The 25,552-nt window shown below is 46.1% G+C and overlaps 1 protein-coding gene across 4 annotated transcripts in view; it reads right to left on the bottom strand.

Annotated features, from left to right (window-relative positions):
- CLEC16A (C-type lectin domain containing 16A) overlaps nt 1-25,552 on the bottom strand; it is a 411,773-nt gene that overhangs the window by 283,144 nt on the left and 103,077 nt on the right. For all 4 annotated transcript variants that reach the window (XM_073542856.1, XM_073542853.1, XM_073542854.1 and 1 more), the window contains exon 9: nt 22,473-22,586. In XM_073542856.1, coding sequence (XP_073398957.1) covers nt 22,473-22,586 — 114 coding nt within the window. The remainder of the gene's footprint in view (nt 1-22,472; nt 22,587-25,552) is intronic.

The following is a 25,552-nucleotide window of genomic DNA, read 5'->3' as shown; positions in this document are numbered from 1 at the left end:
AAGTGAAATAGGCCTTCCAAGTACGGTAGTAAATCTTGGAAGATGATGGCTTTCTGGCTCGGATCATGGTCTGAATTACGTGGTCGGAAAATCCTGCTCGTTTCAGAACCTCGGTCTCAACAGCCACGCCGTTAAATTGAGCGGCCGAGAATTGGGGTGGCAAATCGGACCCTGAGACAGCAGATCTGTTCTGTCTGGAAGCTTCCAGGGGGCGTCCGCGAGAAGGTTGACAATGTCCGCGAACCAAGACCTTCTGGGCCAATTCGGGGCGATGAGAATGACCGGAAGTCCTTCTGCCTTGATCTTCTTCAACAGCTTGGGAAGAAGAGGCAGAGGAGGGAACAGGTAGGGAAGTTCGAACTGGGACCAAGGAACGGCCAGGGCGTCGGCGCCCACTGCCAGAGGGTCCCGAGACCTGGACACGAATTGTGGGACTTTCCTGTTGAGGCGAGACGCCATGAGGTCTACATCCGGGGTTCCCCACCGAAGGCAGAGCAGATGAAACACTTCCGGATGTAGGGACCATTCTCCCGCCGCGAGACCCTCGCGGCTGAGAAAATCGGCGGCCCAGTTGTCTACGCCGGGAATGTGAACCGCGGAAATTGTCGGGACGGAAATCTGAAACACTCCGTGTTCCCCCTTGGCGGTTGGCATATGCCACCGCTGTGGCGTTGTCTGTCTGAATCCGTACCGGCAGTCCCTTGAGGAGCCTTTCCCAGTGGACCAGAGCAAGATGGATCGCTCGAATCTCCAGAACGTTGATCGGTAGCGATGATTCCCGATCCGACCATCGACCCTGAACAGTGTGGTTGCGGAACACAGCACCCCAACCGAGGAGACTGGCATCTGTGGTTACTATCTGCCAGTGAATGGGAAGGAAGGATCGACCCGATAGAATGAGAGGTGACGACAACCACCAGTTGAGAGACCGCTTGATCCGGTAAGAAAGATGGACAGGGCGATCCAGGGACCGAGGCGACCTGTTCCATTTAGACAGAATGGCCTGCTGGAGAGGCCTGGCGTGAAATTGGGCAAAGGGAACTACCTCTATCGCCGCGACCATCTTTCCCAGGACCCTCATGGCTGTACGGAGGGATGGTAATCGCGAGGTCTGCAGCGATCGTACTTCCTGCTGCAGAGAGAGAATCTTTTCTTGTGGGAGAAAGACCCTTGACCGACGAGTGTCGAACAGAAGACCTAGAAAGACCAGGCGTTGGGTAGGAACCAGACAGGACTTTTTCCTGTTGACGATCCACCCGAAATTGGAAAGAGTGTCCAGGACGATTGACAAACTTTGGTGAGCCTGTTGGAATGAGGGAGCCTTGATCAGAATATCGTCTAGGTACGGGAAAAGAACGAGGCCTCTGACTCTCAACAAAGCCATCAATGCAGCCATGATCTTCGTGAAGACTCTGGGAGCGGTGGCAAGACCGAAGGGCAGTGCGACAAACTGGTAGTGGTGCTGTCGAATCGCAAAGCGCAGGAACTTCTGATGTCCGGAGAAAATTGGAACATGTAAATAGGCATCTTGGATGTCTATTGAGCACATGAATTCCTGCTCCTCCATAGAGGCGATGACCGAGCGAAGCGACTCCATGCGGAAGTGGCGAAGGCGGACCCTCTTGTTGAGCAGCTTGAGATCCAAGATGGGTCGAACTGCGCCGTCTTTTTTCAGCACTACAAACAGGTTCGAGTAGAACCCCGTGAAGCGCTCCGATTCGGGAACGGGCACAATCACCCCGGAACTGAGGAGAGCGGCGATAGCTGTAGAGAACCCCGGGATCAAGGCTGGATCCTTTGGAGGCCGGGATTCGAAGAAACGATCCCGTGGGAGAGAGACGAACTCTATCTTGTATCCTGAGGATACGACCTCCCTGACCCAGGCGTCCTCCACGGCGGCCAGCCAAACGTCCCTGAAGGAAAGAAGTCGACCTCCCAATTGGAAAGGCCCTTCGCGTGCCCGATGATAGTCATGCTGAAGTAGACCGTCCAGATCTAGATCTGGACGGTCTGCCCTGGGAGGAGTGGGGTCGCCAGGAAGGAGTGGGTCTGAAGGAAACTTTCCTTCTCTCCTGGCGAGCCTGCGGTCTCTGTTGGCTGGAGGAGTTGTCCGCCGTATTGAAACGGCGGAAAGTCCGAAAGGGTCGAAACTGACGCCTTAGTGGGGGTCTGCGAGGCTTGGACTGAGGGAGGAGTGAACTCGTGCCTCCGGTGGCGTCCTTAATAATCTGGTCCAATTGGGACCCAAAGAGGCGCACCCCCTGAAAAGGCAGGTTAGTGAGGGACTTTTTAGAAGACAAGTCCGCTTGCCATGCCTTTAGCCAAAGTGTACGTCGAATTGCAATAACGTTGCTTGACGCCTGAACTGCACAGGATTCAGCATCCAAGGAAGCGGAGAGAAGATAGTCCCCAGCATGGGAGATCTGATTGGCGAGATTGGCCAAATGCTCCGGTTGCGCCTTATCTAAGATGCCCTGCCAAAGGTCGTCTGCCCACGTGGCTATGGTCTTTGCTGTCCAGGATGAAGCAAAGATTGGACACACCGCCGCTGAAGCCGCTTCAAAGGCAGACTTCGCCAGGGATTCTATAATCCTGTCATTAGAATCCTTTAGGCCTGTTTCACACTTCCGTTTTTTCAAATCCGTCAAAATCCGTTGTTTTCCGTAAAAAAACGGATCCGCCATTTTTTGCAGGATCCGTTTTTTTTGTCCCATAGACTTCCATTACGGTTACCGCGGATCCGTCAAAAAAACGGATCCGTTTTTAAAAAAACGGATCCGTTTGCATCAGTTTCCGTCAAAAAAACGGAAACGGATCCGTTTGGCGGACACAAAAACGGAAGTGTGAAACAGGCCTTAGGGACGCCACGCCTGAAAGCGGGAGAACCGTGTTATTGGATAGCCTGGACACGGGCGGATCGACCGAGGGAGAGGCCGACCAGTTGTCCGTGAGCTCCTTAGCAAATGGGTAGAGTATGCCGAGACGTTTTCCTCTTTGAAAGCGTCTGGTCGGATCCTCTCTTTCCTTGGTAAAAATTTTCCCAAACTGGGAATGGAAAGGAAAAACCCTGGAGGGAGTTTCTGCCCGTCTGAACGAAACCTCCTGATCTGAGGATTTCGCAGGGGAGTCAGCAATATCGAAGGTATGATGGATCGCAGCAATGAGGTCCTGCACTGTGACCTTCATGCTTGCATCCTGGTCTGAATCCAGCTCTAAAATCCCCTCAGATGACCTGTCCAAAAGCGCTTCCCCTGACTCGGGAGAGGAGGCCCGAGAGGGAGACTGGTGAGAAGGGCTATGCGGTGAGATGGGACTAGGAGAGGATTCCGGCTGGGAATCTTGCCTGGGTCTTTTGCGACTACCGCTGGCTGATTCAGATGGAACAATTTGGGACCTGCTTGGCCCTGCTGAAGAGTCCAGGGGCAACTTATCAAGAACGGCCACCAGGGACTGAGACACCCTGGTGAGGTCTGCCACTGATTGAGATAGCGAGGAGGCCCAGCCAGGCATGGGGGGCTCACTCTCACCTGGGGCCGCAGATGTCTCCTGGACTGCGTCAGGCTGAATTGGATTGCTACAATCCAGGCAGAGGGGAGTGGACTGGCCTGAGGGAAGTTTGCGATTGCACGAAGAACATGCAAAGTACTTGACTAAAGTGCAGGGGGGGGCGGTAGAGCGGGTACGATCAGACTTAGACATAGTGAAAGCTGAGGTAATGCCGGAAGGTTGGGGGACAGAGGGCGGAGAAGGGTCAGTCTGCAGTGCAGAGCTACTCACGGTCCGGTGTCCCCAGAAGCGATGCTCTGCGACCTGTCAGTGGATGCAGGTCAGAGCGAAATCCGGCCGACAGACCTCCTGAAAAAACCAGCTGGAGAAGATGCTGTCCAGTGAGGAGCTGGTGCCCGGCTAACAGGCTGGGAAAATGGCGCCGTCCTGAGAAAAAGCGCGCCTTAGGAGAGGAGGGAGGGCGGAGCACCTCGCAGGGTTAAAATTCACCGCCCTCTAGCCAATAGCAGGCTGGGCAGATGAAGGACAGGCGGTGGGAGGGCCTGGGAAGAGCGGGAGAGAAGCCCGCTTAGAAGAAAGGGGCGGGGGGCGTGGCCGCGACGCAGCGGTAGGCCCGAACTGAAGCCGGGGCCAAAATTAGTTGCGGCGGCCGCCTGTCAGCAGGGGGTCGACGCGGAGGTCCGAAAAAGTGGGACGCCGCAGTCGCAAGTCGCTCCCAATGGGAAAAAACCCTGTGCTCCCTGTACCCAGAAAGGGGGGAGGGAAGGGGGGGGGATGCCCAGCAACATTGAGCTGCCTATAGCCTTGTGGCGACTGCGAGCGACCGCAGCGCCTACCCCTGTGACCATTGAAGAGGTGACCGTCGGGAATGGGCAGCAGGTAAATAAATATGAAGCCGGGGCCTAATACTCACCTATCCACGATCCGTTACCTGTCTGAAGAAGTCTTGCGTCTCATCCAACCGACAGGCTCTGGTAGGCGAGTGGGAGGGAGACTGGCGACAAGGACCCCTGGAGTCGCTGGCACGTCTTGGTGTCGGCGTCCGTCTGGCTGGTCCTGCCGCGGAGAACTGCAAGGATACGGGGTGGCAGTACACGCCGTACTTGCAGACTCCATGTGGGAGTACAGATGTGACTTTTCACTCTGTATCCCTCCGTAGAACCTGAAAAGGAACGACGCACGACGAGGTAGATATGGGTCTAATAAAAGACCCGTGTCCACCTCCTACTGACACTAAGCTAAACTGAGGAATTCTCTGCCGGTCGGTGGGGTGTACACTGCGGAGGAGGAGCCATCTTTTTTTGTGCATAGTGTCAGCCTCCTAGTGGCAGCAGCATACACCCAAGGTCTCTGTGTCCCCCAATAAGGCGAACGAGAAATATGTGACTCTTCAGATTTTGTATTAGTCTATGCCTGATGAAGAGACCTGAGTAGTCTCGAAAGCTTGCAATGTGTTACCATCTTTTCAGTTAGCCATTAAAAGGTATCACCCACTGAGGACTCTCAATTCTGAATATTTTTCAGATCACCAAACAAATTTAAAGAGAATCTGTCAGCAGGATTATGCACAGTAACCTACAGACAATGTCAGGTCGGCGCAATTATACTGATTAAAATGATACCTTAGTTTGATGAAATCAGTCTTGTGATTATTCTTTTATCTTTATTTTCATTTTTGAGTTCATGAGACTCTTGTGCCCTAAGGCGGGGCTGGTGTATGTGGTGCTCTGATTAGATATTCATAATGCAGACTGCTGACAGGTCACTGATCCCTCACTGCCCTTTCCCCTGATTTACACAATGAATACCTGACATACTGAAGAAACAGACTTAAAAATCCTTCTCCAGGCAGGTGCCAGCCGTGGCACCTGCTCTGCAGCATAATCGCATGTTTAGTGTGCCAATAATACATTACATTAATGCACCTACACAACAGCATGCTAACATTTATAGGTTTAGGGAATAAAAAAAGAATGATAGGAGTGTTTCCCTCAATGCTCCTGGTAGTGATAGACCATAGCATTTAAAAGTGAACATGTCAGCTGATACATGCTGCCGAACCTGTGGGAAGCATGTATCAGGCATTAGATGTATTATCTCAGCCAGGTTGACTCTCAAGCTTGGCGGCGTTTCAGAGAAAAATGCTTTAAAAGCCGTCGGGGATAGAAACCATGCTGTAGACTAGTCGGGAAGGCGGGTCTATGGCGGGTACTCCACGCCTGCTACCATAGATTGACAGGTTTCTGCTTATATGTGCACAGGAGAAGCCACCAGAGACCGGCTTGTACAAATAGTTACTAGTTCGCAAAGTTTCAGAGTCAAATATACCTGGCTGAGACAATACAGTCAGTGCCCAATACATAGTACCCATTGATTGGACAAAATTCAGCAGCTGACAACTACACTTAAAAATATTAAAACAGCAGCAATTCGAGTTCACCCCTGCTGAGTTTATATTAAGAGGTTGGCTGCGCACCACATCCGGCATCTGCCAGGTTTGATTCAGGCTCAGCTCCTTAACAGGGGCCAGTCGTGACCTATAATATTCCAGTCAGTCATGTTGGCAAGCTGTTAAAAGCAAATTTTGACAAAAAAAAACAAAAAAAAAAACATGTATTTGGGAAAGGAAGCATTGCATTTTCAATTATTTTTTTTTTCTCAAGACCAAGCTTAACCTCACTGATGGAAATCTGCATTCTGAGTTCTCGCTATAATTGGCTATTTAAATCATGTCCTTTTACATATCCTTTCCACAGTTTTGGTTTGAACTTCGGCAAGGCTGCTAGTAACTCAAAGCAGTACCAGTAAAGTCGACATCTTACGGGAAAGAGAAAGTAGGTTATAAGATCGACAAATTCTGGGCAGGTAGAACCAAACCACATCACTATTGTACAGGAAGCAGATGGGAACCTTTCTCACTCTACAGGAAGAAACTCAAATATCAAAAACAACTATGAAGTGAGATTCATGCTAAGGTGAACAGCTTGCACCTTACAAAACCTATAGATTGGTTATGTTTTACAAAGATGACAAGGTACAGATGACACAGCAACCACGAAAACAGAAGAGAAAACTACAGTCTGGTTCATCGGGAGCTTTAGACGACGGCTGCTTTCTGGTCACTTGCCAAATGAACAAAGCTACAGGCTTCCAGGAAATGTACAATGAAATTTTAGATTTTTCGCAGAAGTGTTATTACAAGATACACCGAATGGCGACTTTATTACAGTTGTGGTATAGATTTGTTTTGCCGAAAGACTGGCAAAAGTGGACTGGAGAGTTTCTTGCAATTGACACAAATTAGGTGGCTGTACTTGATAGCTCTACCACGTCCCAGAGATACTCTACATGATTAAGATCTGTGGACTGTGAAGACAACAGAGGCAAGGAAAACTCACCGTCATGTTCCTGGAACCAATCCATAACTACACGACCCTTGTGGCATGGTGCACTGCCCTGATGTCCATCTGTCATAGGGGAAACAGTTGCCATAAAGGGGTGAACATGGTCGGCCACAATGCTTAGATCAGTGCTATCTAATGCTTGGCACTGTGCATGGTGATAGCTAACTTGTGTGACTGCCCACCACAAGAGCTCACGATCAATGAAGCTCCAGTAGACAGTTCCGGTGCTCCAAAAGTGCAGTGAGGCTGAAGGCTCTTTAGTCCAGGTGTTAATGATCTACACATCACTGCCTTCAGATTCTGCACAGGAAGTAGATGACCTTTACAAGTACGCTTTGCCATTGGCTTAATATTTTACTGGTCATGTTTTTTTGCTTCTTCAAAAGGGTTAGACCACAAGGAATTTCATTACTTTAAATTTAGTTGCAGTGCATACGAGACCCTCTCCAATCCTACGAAGGAGAAGCCTGCAGCACTGATTCAGGCCCTCATGACAATGTTAGTTGCTTTTAACTTTAGTCCAGATACGGACAAGACATTGAGGTTACTTGACGTAGGTTGTGACCATGCATAATTTGGCCCAAACATAGTACAAAATCTCAGGTATTTTTTACATTTTTTCATTGCATATTTTTAAAATTTTTATGCAAGATGCAGCCAAACCCTTTAGTGTTGGCTGGGGGAAATGGGATGCCAGTCCCTGTGGGGTGCACTTAAATAGTGCTGTGCAGCCGCCTGATCTAATAGTATGGGTGTCACTAATGGTCTGTAAGCCAAACACTGTGTACAATACATACCTGGTCCCCTATACAAGCATCATCTGTGTGCATTGTTAATACTAGGCAACCACCCCTTCCATGATTGGGTAGGTTTAGGAGTGGTAGTTTCATCAGTATTTTGCAACTGTGATGCCTCCGCCTTTATCAAGGAGGTCTGCTGCATTCTGTAGCCAGGCTTGGACTGGACCACAGGAGAACCCCCTGGTGGGCCTCTGTGCTAGAGTGAGCAACCACCCTCTTATATGAGCAGTACTTGGCACCATATACTTAAAGGGAAGGTGCCGTGGTTTTTTTATAATTACATGTCAAAGATAAGACAGTATAAAACAATGTTGTCCAGTAAGCTGCAGTACGGGGAGGGTGTTGTTCAGATAGTATACCTGAGGAATGCAGTGACTGGAGGCCTCCATTTTTTTTGTGGCTGGTGAAGGACACACCCCTCTGCCTCTTGACGGCAGCAGTGGGGCATAAGTGTAACGGTCGGCTCCCGACCTCGTGCTTCATTTACGGCAGACGCAGCAGCTGAAGGAATTTGCCGGGAGGAGAAGGAGGGCTATGTCGCAGCAGCTGAAGTTATCGTAAGTGCCGTCCGGGGGGGAGAGAGAGAGAGACTGCTGAGCTGTGTATCTAATCCTATCCTGCGTGATACTGACTGCTGAGCCGTGTATCTAATCCTATCCTGCGTGATACTGACTGCTGAGCCGTGTATATAATCCTATCCGGCGTGATACTGACTGCTGAGCCGTGTATCTAATCCTATCCTGCGTGATACTGACTGCTGAGCCGTGTATGTAATCCTATCCGGCGTGATACTGACTGCTGAGCCGTGTATCTAATCCTATCCTGCGTGATACTGACTGCTGAGCCGTGTATCTAATCCTATCCTGCGTGATACTGACTGCTGAGCCGTGTATATAATCCTATCCTGTGTGATACTGACTGCTGAGCCGTGTATCTAATCCTATCCTGCGTGATACTGACTGCTGAGCCGTGTATATAATCCTATCCTGCGTGATACTGACTGCTGAGCCGTGTATCTAATCCTATCCTGCGTGATACTGACTGCTGAGCCGTGTATATAATCCTATCCTGCGTGATACTGACTGCTGAGCCGTGTATCTAATCCTATCCTGCGTGATACTGACTGCTGAGCCGTGTATGTAATCCTATCCGGCGTGATACTGACTGCTGAGCCGTGTATCTAATCCTATCCTGCGTGATACTGACTGCTGAGCCGTGTATATAATCCTATCCGGCGTGATACTGACTGCTGAGCCGTGTATATAATCCTATCCTGTGTGATACTGACTGCTGAGCCGTGTATCTAATCCTATCCTGCGTGATACTGACTGCTGAGCCGTGTATATAATCCTATCCTGCGTGATACTGACTGCTGAGCCGTGTATCTAATCCTATCCTGCGTGATACTGACTGCTGAGCCGTGTATATAATCCTATCCTGCGTGATACTGACTGCTGAGCCGTGTATCTAATCCTATCCTGCGTGATACTGACTGCTGAGCCGTGTATCTAATCCTATCCTGCGTGATACTGACTGCTGAGCCATGTATCTAATCCTATCCTGCGTGATACTGACTGCTGAGCCGTGTATCTAATCCTATCCCGTGTGATACTGCTCTCCTGAAATACTCTGTGCTGCTTTCACCCTGCTGGTTTTATGTGTGATCTACATGGTTGTATTGTGTATGATCTATATGGCGGTATTATGTGTGAAGTATATGGCGGTATTGTGTGAGAACTCTATGGCAGTATTATCTGCTAAAAGGGGATCCATTCTAGGGTGGTTCTGGCTGAACACCTGCACACGGATCAGGGGTAATAGTTAGGTGCATTCAGGGGAGGGCTGGTGAGGCAGCTGAAGAGAGGGGTCTTGGAATAGCCACATGTATATATTGGTAGTAATCTGTCAGAGATTCATACAGTTACCTCCTTTATTTTTTTGTGGTTTTTGATTTAGTGATTCAATTGCACTACTATCTTTGGTAGCTTTTACATTTATTATTAAAAGTTATGTTTTATGTTATTTCTCTATTGCTGATTCGGTACCTTGTATCGTGAGAATTTGTGGGTATTTAAACCCACTTTTTTGCTGTTTACTTATAACACGACAAGGATTTGTTTGAAAAGCAGAGAAATATGAGAGAAGTATAGTTCATGCCGGATGCCAATGAGGAAGTCAAAAACTACTTGGGTTTCTACAGAAATCAATATAGCCTGCAGCCTGGAAATAACCACATGAAAAGAAATTCAACTCATGCAATTTCGAATTAACAGACAAAATATTGCATGTGACACACTCGTCTAGAAACACAAACCTAGTACAGGTGCCTCTAGCTGGCAATAAATCTTCATTTTTTTATTTTGAAAACAATTGATGACAGAAAGAAAATTTACACTGAATACAATGTATAAAATACACAATATTTTGTGGAAAAAAAACAAAAACACATTTGAAGAATTTATCCAGATTTGTATTATTCCACAAAAGTGGTGCAAAAAAAAAAATTAAATCTATGCTCCCCATTTTGTAATCCTACACAATGTCAGCAAATTAAGTCCATTTTTAGATTTTCCAAGAATGAATTATTTTAACCTACTAAAATATAGTGCTTTTTTATCTATTAAATAACTTAGTAATTTTCTGCTAATCCCAAAATCTGCATGCTCCAATGGAATAATGCAAGAATACAAAACAATGGCATTTCCCAGTGCGTTGAGCCATCTTTTGGGTGTAACGATCACATATCTATAGGCTCAAGAGAGCAAAAGTAGGTAATAAGACTAGGGCCGGGTATAGATCTTAGCTAGCGGCCAGCCGAACTCTCCTTTGGTTGACTGCTGACTTTCCAGACCCCTTCATACACATGCGGGCTTGCCCGTGTATGCATATGTTCTCTATGGGAAGACGGGAGAAAGCTTCAGTCAGCCAGGTCTCACCGACTCTGGAAACACAATGACCATGCAACTGAAATCCAACGTCCTGATCCAGATCTCCCCAAACATCTGACCCCAGAGGAGTCGGGAAATACATTTACTGGTATAGAACAGTATTCTTTAAAATCAGCCGCATAAATATAAAAATCATACTGGCCATAAAAAGCCAAGATTGCGGATATCTAGGACTCGCGTCTGTTTTTCGTCTCTGCTGTCCATTGATTAATTGTGGAGATTCTGCACAAGAACTAACAGAAAAGTAAGAAGTGGCAAAAAGCCAAACTTAGATTAAAGGACTTGGCAGAGACCAAACATTTCAATAAAAAAAAAAAAAAATAAAGATAAGTAAAACTATTTAAAACACTTTTTCTAGTCCCAATCATTTAACAATTGGTACAATCAATTCAGTGGTATAATTATCAGCTGAATAATAAAGGTTATGAATTGCGTATGGTGACGGAGTGAATTAGAGTCCAGTAGAGCTAATTTTTTGGTATGTAAATCTTGTTCTGCTCTTCTCACTGGACACCTATCCTGACGGGATAAAGGCAGATAATCGGACTGTAATGGGCTAGGTGATACATGAGATCTTTGTTCAATATGTATTAACACATACAGTAGGATGCGTTGTTTGATCATTCATCCCTATGTAGTCTCATTATTGCTGCCAGCGTACCACATTTTTTTTAGACAAAGAGCTGATGACATTGCATCCTCTATTATGATGGAAAAATGATCAATCAAATGTGTTTTTAGAGTACATGTTTAACAAGGAACAATGGTCGAGAATGAACCATATTGGGATCACTCATCAGTCTGTATTGCAGAATTTACATTCACGTGATCGTTGGACGTCCTGGTGACCACAATGGATTATGTCAGAGCTGCGGGGATTATTGTTTAAATAAATGGGTGTTGAGGAGTCTTTATTACAATAAACTTTTATTTTCATATGTGTCTTTTTATTTTTGAATACAGGGTTAGTAATGGTGGTGTCTGATAGATGCCTCTCCCAAATTAACCCTGGGGCTTGATGCCAGCAGACATAACACAGCTGACATCAACTCCAAAAACTATTACACCGATTGCATTGCACCAGGGCAATCGGGAAAATCTGAGCATAAGTGCCAGAATTGGTGCATATAATGGATGCACCATTTCTGGGGCGGCAGAGGGTTGGGATCTTTAAGGCTGTGAAGGGGCCAATATCCATGGACCTTGCCAGCCTATTAATATCATCTCCCAGCTGTCTGCTTTGCTTTAGCTGGTTATTAAAAATAGAGGGGACCCCACATAATTTTAAGGGTCTCCCTATTTTTAATATCCAGCAAAAGCAAAGCAGACATCTGGAGGCAGATATTAATAGGTTGGGAAAGTCTAAGGATATTGTCCCCTTCCCGGGATAACAAGACCAGCTCACAGCTGTCTGCTTTCCTTTGGCTGGTTATTAAAAATAATAGGGACCCCACATTTTTTCGTTTCTATTTCTTTTACACTGTCCCTCATTCGAGCAGCATCCTTTCCCTACGCTAGTCAGAGCACAATACTTGGCATGGCTGTGATGGCTGCGAAAGTGCTCACAGCCTAAAAGTTTGTTGATTGGCTGCACTGCCAACATCAGTCCTGGAAGAGAAAGAAGAAAATTTCTCTGATGAGATACATTTGAACCTTTTTTTAAAGGGAATATGTTACCTATTTTTAGCCCTATGAGCTGCTGCAATCGCCATCGGGGTGCTTACCTACAGCATTCTGTAATGCTGTAGATAAGCCTCCAGTGTAACCTGAAAGAAAAACAAGTTAGATTATCCTCACCAGGGGCGCAGTGGGTGTCACGGTCCGGTGTCTCCCATCTTCTAGCGATGGCGCCCTCCTTCTTACTTCTGCCGCTGCTCCTGCGCAGGTATACATTATCTGCCCTGTTGAGGGCAGAGTAAAGTACTGCAGTGCGCAGGCGCTGGGAAAGGTCAGAGAGGTCCGGCGCCTGCGAACTGCAGTACTCTGCTCTCAACAAGGCAGATAAAGTACACCTGCGCAAGCCGCGGCAGAAGTAAGAAGGAGGACGTCATCTCTAGAATATGGGAGGTGCCGAACCAGACTGCGACACCCATCGGACCGGACCCCAGGGTGAGTATAATCCAACTCATTTTTCTTATCTTTCAGGTTTCATCGGGGGCTTATCTACAGTCATGGCCAAAAGTTTTGAGAATGACACAAATATTATATTATCACATGATCTGCTGGCCTCTGGTTTTTATGTGTGTTTGTCAGATGTTTTTATCACATACAGAAATATAATTGCAATCATATTATGAGTAGCAAAAGGTTATATTGACAGTTATAATGAGTTAATGCAGCAAGTCAATATTTGCAGTGCTGGCCCTTCTTCTTCAGGACCTCAGCAATTCTCGCTGGCATGCTCTCAATCAACTTCTGGATCAAATCCTGACTGATAGCAGTCCATTCTTGCAAAATCAATGCTTTTATTTTGTCTGAATTTTAAGGTTTTTGTTTGTCCACAAATTCTCAATGGGATTAAGATCTGGGGAGTTTCCAGGCCATGGTCCCAAAATCTCTATGTTTTGTTCCCTGAGCCATTTAGTTATCACCTTTGCTTTATGGCAAGGTGCTCCATCATGTTGAAAAAGGCAATGTTGATCGCCAAACTGCTCTTGGACGGTTGGGAGAAGTTGCTCTTGGAGGACATTCTGGTACCATTCTTTATTCATGGCTGTGTTTTTAGGCAAGACTGAGAGAGAGCCCATTCCCTTGGCTGAGAAGCAACCCCACACATGAATGGTTTCAGGATGCTTGACAGTTGGCATGAGACAAGACTGGTGGTAGCGATCACCTGGTCTTCTCCGAATAAGCCATTTTCCAGATGTCCCAAACAATCGAAAAGGGGATTCATCAGAGAAAATGAATTTACTCCAGTCCTCAGCAGTCCACTCCCTGTACCTCTTGCAGAATATCAGTCTGTCCATGATGTTATTCCTGGAGAGAAGTGGCTTCTTTGCTGCCCTCCTTGAGACCAGGCCTTGCTCCAAGAGTCTCCGCATCACAGTGCATGCAGATGCACTCACACCTGCCTGTTGCCATTCCTGAGCAAGCTCTGCACTGCTGGTAGCCCAATCCCGCAGCTGAAACACTTTTAAGAGACGGTCCTGGCGCTTGCTGGTCTTTCTTGGGCGCCCTGGAGCCTTTTTGGCAACAAGGGAACCTCTCTCCTTGAAGTTCTTGATGATGGGATAGATTGTTGACTGAGGTGCAATCTTTCTAGCTGCGATACTCTTCCCTGTTAGGCCATTTTTGTGCAGTGCAATGATGACTGCACGTGTTTCTTTAGAGATAACCATGGTTAACAGAAGAGAAACAATGATGCCAAGCACCAGCCTCCTTTTAAAGTGTCCAGTGGTGTCATTCTTACTTAATCATGACAGATTGATCTCCAGCCCTGTCCTCATCAACACCCACACCTGTGTTAATGGAGCAATCACTGAAACGATGTTAGCTGGTCCTTTTAAGGCAGGGCTGCAATGATGTTGAAATGTGTTTTGGGGGATTAAGTTCATTTTCTAGGCAAATATTGACTTTGCAAGTAATTGCTGTTAAGCTGATCACTCTTTATAACATTCTGGAGTATATGCAAATTGCCATTAGAAAAAATGAAGCAGTAGACTTTGTAAAAATTAATATTTGTGTCATTCTCAAAACTTTTGGCCATGACTGTACAGCATTACAGAATGCGGTAGATCAGCCCCTGATGGCGATGGCAGCAGCTCATAGGGCTAAAAATAGGTGACAGATTCCCTTTAAATGCATAGGAGGATTATAATGAGGGCAATCTGGGCTACCGCTCGGGTTTTGAGGCTCCGGGGTACCCATTGCCACAGCGCCCTCATTATAGTGTTTTGTGCACTGTTGGTCAGACTAGAAGTGAAGCCTCGAAGATCAGAGCAGAGTGCCATAGCAAAGGAAGCGAAGTGAGTAGGTTTGTATGTATTTTCTTTTAATTAATGTGTGTATGGGATGTAAGGGCTTCTACCGTATATAGGAGGCTATATAGGGGCTCACATTGTATACAAGAGGCTATACCACAAGATGAGGAAAATAAAATATCCAGCAGCAATAAAATCAAGAGCTTTATTCACGCAAGATAAAAATAGAAAACAAAACTATCGGACAATTATACTGGTAATACCGGAGGAAGAGTGTCTAAAACTGAGACGCATTTTGCATGCCCTGTCAAAAACACACAAAAACGCCTTTCCGCCTCCCATGCACCCTATAGTTTCAGGGATTGGATCATCAAATGAACATCTAGGGGAATGGTTGGATGTCATCTTACAACCTTTGGTACAAACGGTGCCTGGTTATTTGAAGGATTCTAAGGATGACCACACTCTGCTCATTCTTCTCGACCTTTCTGCAGCTTTCGACACTGTTGACCACCCTCACCTACTATCTAGGCTCCAGTCACTAGGCATTAAGGACACTGCTCTCTCCTGGTTCTCCTTCTATCTTTCTGACCGCTCCCTCAGTGTTCTGTTCTCTGGCTCCACTTCATCTCCTCTTCCTCTCACTGTCGGGGTACCTCATGGCTTAGTCCTTGGCCCCCTTCTCTTCTCTCTCTACACAGTCCCAATTGGACAGACCATCAGCAGATTTGCCTTTCAGTACCATCTTTATGCTGATGACACACAACTATACACATCATCCCCTGACCTTACCCCCGCTGTACTACAGAACGCCACTGACTGTCTGTCTGTAGTCTCCAACATCATGTCTGCTCTCTATCTGAAACTCAACCTCTCCAAAACTGAACTTCTTCTGCTCCCGCCATCTACTAACCTCCCTAAATCTGACATTTCCCTCTCCGTGGGTGGCACCATAATAACACCCCGACAGCAGGCGCGCTGTCTGGGGGTTATGTTTGACTCTGATCTCTCCTTCACCTCCCATATACAATCTCTTGCCCGCTCGTGCCGCTTACACCTAAAGAACATCTCTAGAATCCGCCCTTTTCTCACCATGGAAACAACAAAAACCCTCACTGTCGCCCTGATCCACTCCCGCCTGGACTACTGTAACGCTCTATTAATTGGCCTCCCCCTCACTCGACTCTCCCCTCTCCAGTCCATCCTTAATGCAGCAGCCAGGGTTGTCCATCTGGCTAATCATTTCTCGGACGCATCCACTCTTCGCCAGTCGTTACACTGGCTGCCCATTCATTACAGGATACAATTCAAAGTACTTGTTCTCACCCACAAAGCTATCCACAGTGCGGCACCCCCTTACATCTCCTCCCTCATTTCTGTCTATCGGCCTAACCGACCACTGCGCTCTGCAAATGACTTTCGACTAACCTCTGCCCTAATCCGTACCTCCCACTCCCGACTCCAAGACTTCTCCCGTGCTGCGCCAATCCTCTGGAATGCTCTACCCCAAGATATTAGGACCATCCACAATTTGCATAGTTTTAGGCGCTCGCTCAAAACACATTTGTTCAGAGAGGCCTATTACATTCAGTAATCAAAGTCATTTTATGCTTGTGTGTGTGTAGCCCATTCACTATCTCCATCTATCCCCCACCCCCTGAAGATGGCTGGACCATCATTGTTAAGGTACTGTCACACTTAGCGATGTACCAGCGATCCCGACCAGCGATATGACGTGGTCAGGATCGCTGGTACATTGCTAAGTGGTCGCTAGTGAGCTGCCACATAGGCAGATCTCACTAGCGACATCGCTGGGGACGGGGATCGCTACTTACCTGTCACACCAGGCGATCCTGCGTCCTCCCGCCCGGCTCCACGCGTCGCTCGTCCTCACAGCAGGAAGCGCCACAGGAAGCTGACGACGAGAAACAGTCCTGGACGTTCTTGCGCGATCAGCGATAACCAGCGGGGGAGCGGGTCGTAGGTATCAGACACAGCGATATCGCTAGCAATATCGCTATAACGTCACTAGTTATAGCGATATTGCTAGCGATATCTCTTAGTGTGACATGCCCTTAAATGAATCATTGTAAATACAAACCTGTGCTTTGTATCGCCCCCACCTCATTGTAGATTGTAAGCTCCAACGAGCAGGGTCGTCTTATTTCGCTTTAATTATTGTATTGTTAACGTTATTACTTATGACTGTTGTGTTTGAAACTGTTCAACTGTAAAGCGCTGCGGAATATGTTGGCGCTATATAAATAAAGATTATTATTATTATTATTTTTTATCATTTCAGTACTTTCATTTCTTCTATCACACAACTATTACTTATTTAATAAAACTTTTTTCCTCCAAAACAGTGGAGTTTCGAAGGGGGCTAAATTTTCCCCGTCAGTTGCCAACTTGGTTATGGCATGATGGGAGGAACAATAAATTTTCAACACTGACAATCCTTTTTTTGATCATATTAAATGGAATTCAAGATACATAGGTGACTTGTTTTGCCAGGTGATCCTTAGTCCATATCTGTATTCATGAATTACATCAATAATAATCCATATAATTTAAAATTTACTCATTCGTTTAATAAAAGCACTATCAATTTTTTGGATTTGTGTCTTTCTGGTATTCCTTCCAAAACTAAAAGTTGTTGTACATACCGCAAAAAAAACGCAGGCACCACTATACTCCACGCACATAGTTTCCACCCCTTTCATACGATCAAGTCCATCCCTTTAGGAGAAACAATAAGGGCTAAAAGAAACTGCAGCAATGAGTTGTCATTTATCAATAAAAAAAAAGAACATTAAAAAACGTCTTACGAACAGAAAATACCCTAGCTGAACTATTGACCATGCATTCAACCTAGTGGATGGTAAATCTAGAGAATCACTCATTGCTGCGGCTTCTAGTTCTGACTCTGTTAAGAGGCATCATACAAAAATTTAGATACACGACACTCCGTATAAGAAGGTGCACGGAGAAAGATATCACTCCCTTGATATATAAAAATTCAAAAAATCCGGCACTCTAGTAATATGCAATAAAGTTTATTCAGATGAAGCAATCCCAAAGTTCATAACGTTTCGGTCTTACAACTAGACCTTCATCAGACAGAATGCGCTATCCACAGGGAATCTTCCCATTACTCTGCAATGCAATTTGGGCATTCCTCACTTCCATGGCAATCCGTCCGATGAAGTATTTATTGCATATTACTAGAGTGCCGGATATTTTGAATTTTTATCTGTTAATAGGAATATTAAAAATAAAAAAAGATTCCCCTTTGAACCAACCTGTTTTGGTTCTTACATATAGTACTCATTTCAAAGCAATTTCAGAAATTATATATCGCAATTTGAACATTTTGAAAGATGATGATATTATAGATGCTGTGTTAAAAAATGGCATCAAGATTGTATCAAGACGAGCACCCACTTTAGGCAATTTTTTGTCTCCTAGTTTTTATAATTCAAATAAGGCACACAGTTGCTCTAATTCGTTATCCACCAAAGGTTTTTATAAGTGTGGGCAATGACCCTGTAAAACCTGTTTGCAAGCTAAAAAATAACTTTAACCTTCTATTGTTCTCAAAAATTAAAAAACTTCGAAATTACAAAAAAGTTTTTTAAATTGTAATCCAGACCATGTGATATATATAATCGAACGTATAGATTGCAAGCTTTTATATGTGGCTTCCACTATTAGGAAGCTAAAGGAGAGAATTTGGGAACATCTCTATGACATTGTTCAACCTACAGCTCGCAACATTTCAAACGTCTCTAATCACTTTGTCACAACACATAATAGATAAATTACACATTTTAATGTGTTTGCCATACAGCAAACACATAAAAATTTGCGTTGTGGACAAAGAAAAAAAAAAAAAAAAAAAAGATTACGCAAAAGGGAAGCCTGTTGGATATATTTATTAAACACTCGTGTACCTTTGGGACTAAATCTAAAAAAATAAATTCTGTTGCACTATTAAGAATGCATGTTGTACTTATTAGTACATTCTATCGCACTGTCTTTCGATACTATTATATTCTTGTTCTCCGAACACGTTTTGCTTGCTTGTTTTAACCCGTATCTGTTTGAAAATGTTTTCTTGTGATTGTGATAGGTGTTTCAGCTGGTTAGGGCATTTTTATATTCTGTCTCTACCTATTCGCAATGAAACTGAAGTCTATGAGCTGTTTTAGGCACTCTTCCTCCGGTATTACCGGTATAATTATCTGACAGCTTTTGTTTCCTATTTTCACCATACATGAATAAAGCTTTTGATTTTATTGCTGGAGCTGGAAATTTTTCTCATCTTCTTGTGCAAGAGTTCTAAGTTTGGCAGAGATGCTACCCTGTGCTCAGATCAGGGCCGGCTCCAGGTTTTTGAGGGCCCCGGGCGAAAAAGTCTCAGTCGGCCCCCCCTTAACACATACCACGACTCATGCCGTGTGACATCCGTGGTGACGGCCAAAAACGGACTTCTCTCTGTGTGGATCACACGGACATGCATGTGATCCACACGGACACTCGCTCTGTGGCAAAACACGTTCATGTGACGGAGGCTACGGATTAGTAGTGTACGCATGAAAGAAAGAAGAGAGGGGAAATAAAGAACAGAGAAAGAAAGAACATAGAAAGAAATAACAGAGAAAGAAAGAAAGAACAGAGAAAGAAAGAAAGAAAGAAAATAAAGAACAGAGAGAAAGAAAGGAAGAACAGAGAGAGAAAGAAAAGAACAGAGAGAAAGAGAAAGAAAGAGGGTAAAGAAAGAAAGAACAGATAGAGAAAGAAAGAGGGGAAAGAAAGAACAGAGAGAAAGAAAGAGTGGACAGAAAAAAAAGAACAGAGAGAGAACGAAAGAAAGAAAGAAAGAAAGAGAAAGAGGGGAATAAAGAACAGAGGGAGAGAAAAAAGGGGAAAGAAAGAACGGAGAGAGAAAAAGTTGACAGAAAAAAAGAACAGGGAGAGAGAGAAAAAGGAAGGGAAAGAAAGAACAGAGAGGTAGAGAGAAAAAGAAAAAGGGGGAAAGAACAGAGAGGAAGAGGGGAAAGAAAGAACAGAGAGAGAAAGAAAGAGGAAAGAGACAACAGACAGAGAGAAAGAACAGAGACAGAAAGAAAGAAAGAAAGAACAGAGAGCGAAAGAACAGAGAGAGAAAAAAAGATTAGAGAGAAAGAACAGAGAGAGAAAGAAACAGAGAAAGAAAAATTCTATAAAGATACTATAGCAGCCCAGCTCCCATTGTAGTGCCTACCTGAGCCTCCTGGTGCAAGACATATCATGATCCGCTCACATGGCCGACATCCCCGATTCCAAGGCGATCTCGCTGTCCGCTGTCAGAGGAGGACACGGTGATGGATCTGAAGCATTCCCTGAAGTGCCTCCATGGTTCCGTCACAATCTCCTACTAAAATGACCTAATTTCTGGTCAGCTTCCTGCACGTCACTTCCGGTAGAACGTTACGTGCAAGTTTTAAATTGCTCCTTGGGGCTCTGCTGTGTACTCCTGTGTCACGTGGGGAAAGTAAGCTCCCGGCTGGGGCAGTCTCTCTCTCAAAATCGGGACTGTCTCGCTGGATCCGGGACAGTTGGGACTCGGGAGGTATAAATGCTCCCCACCATACACCTCGTACACGCACGTTCCGTTCCGTACACCTTGTACACACGCGGCTTCACTCCGTACACCCCCGGCTCTGCTCCGCTTCATAAACACACGGCCCAGCTCCGTACACACAGGGCTTCGTTCCGTACATCTCGTACACACACGGCTCTGCTCCATACACCTCGTACACACACGGCTTCGCTCCGTACACCTCGTACACACACGGCTCTGCTCCGTACACCTCATACACACACGGCTCTGCTCCGTACAACTTGTAAACCCCTCCCTGACCCCACACAAGTATACACACGGCTCTGCTACATCCACCTTGTAAAACCCCTCCTGACCCCACACAAGTACACACACGGCTCTGCTACATCCACCTTGTAAACCCCTCCTGACCCCACACAAGTACACACACGGCTCTGCTACATCCACCTTGTTAAACCCCTCCTGACCCCACACAAAGTACACACACGGCTCTGCTACATCCACCTTGTTAAACCCCTCCCTGACCCCACACAAGTACACACACGGCTCTGCTACATCCACCTTGTTAAACCCCTCCCTGACCCCACTGTCCCACACAAACGTTACCTCATCCATCCAGACCAGCACCATAATGAAAAGCGACCAGCAAAGCACAGCAGAGTCCTGCAGCCACCCTGATCATGTGACCCGACTCCTCCCCTCCTGTGACCTCATCACAGGTCCTGTGCTGGCACCGCACACAAGATTACAGCCGAAGGAAGCGATGATCATTGCTGGCTGTAAAGGGCTGCGTCACTGCGTGGGTCCCTCGCGGAGGGCGCAGGATGGGGTCAGTACATGGGGGGCGTGGCGGCAGCCGGCGGGTATCCCAGACAGCGTGAGTGGGCCCTCCCATCTCGCCAGGGCCCCGGCACTTGCCCGGGTGCGCCGGGTGCTGACGCCGGCCCTGGCTCAGATCATCTCACATGCTGTGGGAATCTTCTTAAGTGTGAGCTGAACATAACTTATGAATACAAGAGGCAATACAGGGGCTCAAACTGTATACAGAAGGCTATATGGGGGCTCATAGAATATAGGAGGCTATGGGCGGGCTCACACTGCATACAGGAGGCTATATAGGGGCTCATAGAATATAGGAGGCTATGGGAGGGTTCATACTGTATACAGGAGGTTATATAGGGGCTCATACTGTATGCAGGAGGCTATATAGAGGCTCATACTAAATATAGGAGGCTATGTTGGGGCTCATTGTATACAGGAGGCTATATATGGGCTCATACCTTATATAGGAGGCTATGTGTGGGCTTGTACTGTATAAAGAAGGCTACATGGGCGCTCATTCAGTGCAGAGTCTTTTTATATGACTTGATAAAGGCCCTGCGCGGCTGAAATGTTGTGATTTTCTGTACCAATAAAGTCACCAAAGCAGGATGTCTGGTGCCTTGGCTCCTAGATTTCTCTGTATTGCTACAACCTTGTGAAGAGTTTCACCAAGTGTGCACAGACAACAGAGTGCTACATGGGACTCATCTATTGCAAGTACAACAAGTAGGGGGCGCTACACTGGCGAGTCCAGCCTCACTGAGAATCGGCCTCACTGTTTGAGTAAAGTGGCCAGTTATCGGCCGCTGATTGGCTGTAGGGCTCAAGTGGCATAAGCATAACGTAACAGGGAAACCAGCTCTGATGAGGCTGGAACGGCACTAGAACAGGAGGTGTGTAGTGAACAACCCCTATAAGGAAGATGTTATTATCAGTAGACTTTCGATATGCAGGCTTGAAAGTGAAGGTGTAAGAGTAGCAATCAGTGTCTCTCCTGCATCTCAGTGTCTAAAGATTACTACCAATATGGAAGTTTTCTAGCTGACCAGCCAATGGGTTTCATTGTAATTTCTCTTTCATGTATAGAAGAAAGACATCTCAGCCGTTTCCCAGAACTACACTGCACAGCTTTACCATAAAACGCGTCTGACGTTCTATAGTGAGATTGGCCTCCGTGCCCTCTGATTTTTTAATAAGCAATTTTTACATTTACTGTAAAGTATGAGGAGTTAAAGGAATGAGAGGATTACAATAAAACTGAAGATAAACAAATTCCTCCAGCTTACAGCAGCGGCTTCCTGCGCACTACCAAGAAAAGGCATTTGGAGAGGATATTGGAACAGTCGGGTCAATGACACCGAGATATAAATAAAGCCTGCATCACATATTGGTCACGGCACTGCACTTTATCAAGAAACTAAATGCTTTTCACAACTGCTTGAAGAAATATTGAGGTTTCCACTTACGGAACTGCGCTGAACATCATGTTCTGGTTTTGAAGAAAACATAGTGAGGTCGCCATTTAAGATGACATCTGCCAGCGAGTCAACCAGAGGTGCGTAATGTATTGTTAAAAACACCTACATGGAAAAAAGACAAAATGCATAAGGTTATGAAGACATTCGTGACAGTGCCCGAGGATAAACAAGCCTAACTACCTAATCGTCACATGTGATGAGGATCTGTCGCCACTCCCGACAGGTCTCTTTTTTAGGAAATCCTTGTATTATTCATGAAATGACAACTTTGGAATATCTTTCCTAAAAGCTTTGTATTGTGTCGTTCCTCTGTTATTCCTCTGAAAAATGTATGAATAAATTGACAGGGAAGTGGAATTCCTTTTTCAATGGGGCGTTTCCTTATACAGTGTCCAATCAGCGCTGGTAGACCCAGAATCCGTAGGGACACACTAACTGGAAACGCCTCCTCTCAAGCAGTTTGGTTGGGTTTTGCTGACAGTCTGAATTCGATCAAACTGTTACTGATGGCCTTTTCTAAGGGTTCGTGAACATGGGTATGGAGAAAAAACTTCACCTAAGAGAACTGGAATACACCATAATCAAATTCTGAGCAAAGTTTAATCAGAGGGTGATTTGCATAATTGACCCGATTCTCTCGGATGAGAGAAAATACACCAGTGTGACCCTATTCTAATGATTGCCCATCAATGTTAGAGTCCTAGATAACCTCCATTAAAGGGAACCTGTCACCCCCCCCAGGGAGTTTTTATCTAAAAGAGCCACCTTCACGCCCTTCACGGATTCTGGAAATATTTTTGAGTTGGAGGCGACAGGAGGTGGCAAGAGTTTGGACGTGTGGTTTTAAGGACAGGGCAGAATCGAGAGTTACTCCGAGCCAGCGGATTTCAGGTGCGGGAGAGAGCGTGATGCCGTTTACCATAATAGATCGGGTAGGGAAGATACGTGAGATGGAGGAAAGATAATGAGTTCAGTTTTGTCTATGTTGAGTTGTAGGAAGCGAGAGGTGAAAAAGGAGGATATGGCTGATAGACACTCCGGGATTCTGGACAGCAAAGAGGTGACATCTGGACCAGAGAGGTAGATCTGAGTGTCATCTGCATACAGGTGGTACTGGAAGCCATGGGACTTTATGAGTTGTCCTAGGCCAAGAGTATAGATGGAAAAAAGTAGGGGCCCCAGTACAGAGCCTTGGGGGACTTCACCAGAGAGGGGGCGGGATGAGGAGGTAGTGTGGGAGACGCTGAATGTGCGGTCAGAAAGGTATGAGGAAATCCAGGATAGGGCGAGGTCTTTTATGCCAAGGGAAGAAAGAATCTGTAGCAGTAGGCAGTGGTCAACTGTGTCAAAGGCAGAGGACAGGTCAAGAAGGAGAAGGATGGAGAACTGTCTGTTAGCTTTGGCTGAGAGTAAGTCATTAGTAATTTTGGTCAGGGCAGGTTCAGTGGAGTGGTGGGGGCGGAAGCCAGATTGCAGAATGTCAAGGAAGGAGTTAGATGAGAGGTGGGAGGAAAGTTGAGAATGGACATGCTGTTCGAGGAGTTTGGAAGCAAACTGGAGCAGTGATATGGGGCGATAGCTGGGCATAGCAGTTGGGTCAAGGTTTGATTTTTTGAGAATGGGTGTTATGGTGGCATGTTTGAAGGCAGAGGGGAAGGTACCAGAAGTTAGGGATAGCTGGAAGAGATGGGTTAGGGCTGGAATGATCATGTTAGTGAGGTTGGGGAGCAGGTGGGAAGGGACGGGGTCAACTGCACAGGTGGTGAGGCGTGATTTGGAAAGGAGATGAGTAAGCTCTCCTTTAGTGATATTGTAGAGGGAGGTTATTAGGGAAGGGCAGAGGTCTGGTATGTGGAGCGGTTGGGGTGGTGGAACTGTTAAGGTTTGCCTTGTTTGGTCGATCTTGTTGTTGAAGTAGGTGGCAAAGTCCTCAGCAGAGATGAGGGGAGTTGGAGGTGGCAGTGGTGGGCGGAGGAGAGAGTTAAATGTGCTGAACAGTTGTTTTGGGTTGTGGGATAATGAAGATACAAGGTTTGTGAAATAGGTCAGTTTAGCAGAGGTGAGGGCTGATTTAAAGGCAATTGTAGCTTGTTTGAAAGCAGTGAAGTCGTCTGGCAGGCGTGTTTTCTTCCAACGCCGCTCCGCGACCCTGGATGCTTGTCGAAGTTTTTTGGTGAGGTTGTTGTGCCAGGGTTGCCTATTGATTTGACACACTTTGCCATGCATGAGAGGAGCGACTGAGTCTATGGCTGATGTGAGGGTGGCGTTGTAGAAACCGGTGGCACTGTCCGTGTTGTGGAGTGAAGATATGGAGGACAGAGGTAGAAGAGAGTCTGAGAGTCTGTGGATGTCTAGGTGTGCGAGGTTTCAGCGAGGATGTGCTAGTGGCTGGACATGGGGGGCAGGTGAGGAGGACAAGAATGAGAAGGTGAGTCGATGGTGGTCAGATAGGGGGAAGGGAGAGGTTGTGAGATTAGACAGGGAACAGAGGCGAGTGAAGATGAGGTCTAATGTATGTCCATCTGTGTGGGTGGCTGAGTAGGACCACTGAGTAAGTCCAAAGGATGAGGTAAGTCACAGGAGTTTGGAGGCTGCTGGCTGGTGGGTGTCAATGGGGATGTTGAAGATTTGTAGATTTAAAGAGCTGGTGACTGCTCAAAAATGACATGTACCTGCATATACTGTGCTAGATAATGTTCAAATCACATTAAAAAATTGGTTTATTGCAGTAGAAGTTACAGGGAGAAAATGATTCTTCCTGCAGGAAGTGGTACAGTTGCTGCTCAATACACCACGAGTGCGCTGCTCCTTGATTTACAGCCTGCTTTGCGGCATGTGTGTGCAGAGCTGGATGTCGATGTGTTGGGGGAATGATTACAGTGCACTCAGTACTCTGATACAGTAGATAGTGATGAGCCAACGTTGCCTGATAAGGTGTTACCCAAGCACACTTGTGTGCTAATAGTGTGTTTTCGGCGTGCTTGAGCACTATGTTAGAGTCCCAGCAGCTGCATGTCTCGTGGCTGTTCGACAGCCGCAACACATTAGTTATTAATTTATTAATATTA

This window comes from Dendrobates tinctorius, unplaced genomic scaffold, assembly GCF_039654945.1.
Source record: "Dendrobates tinctorius isolate UK_male_01 unplaced genomic scaffold, ASM3965494v1 ptg000129l, whole genome shotgun sequence".
NCBI classification, from domain to species: Eukaryota; Metazoa; Chordata; class Amphibia; order Anura; family Dendrobatidae; genus Dendrobates; species Dendrobates tinctorius.
This window is presented reverse-complemented; position numbering and strand designations above follow the sequence as displayed.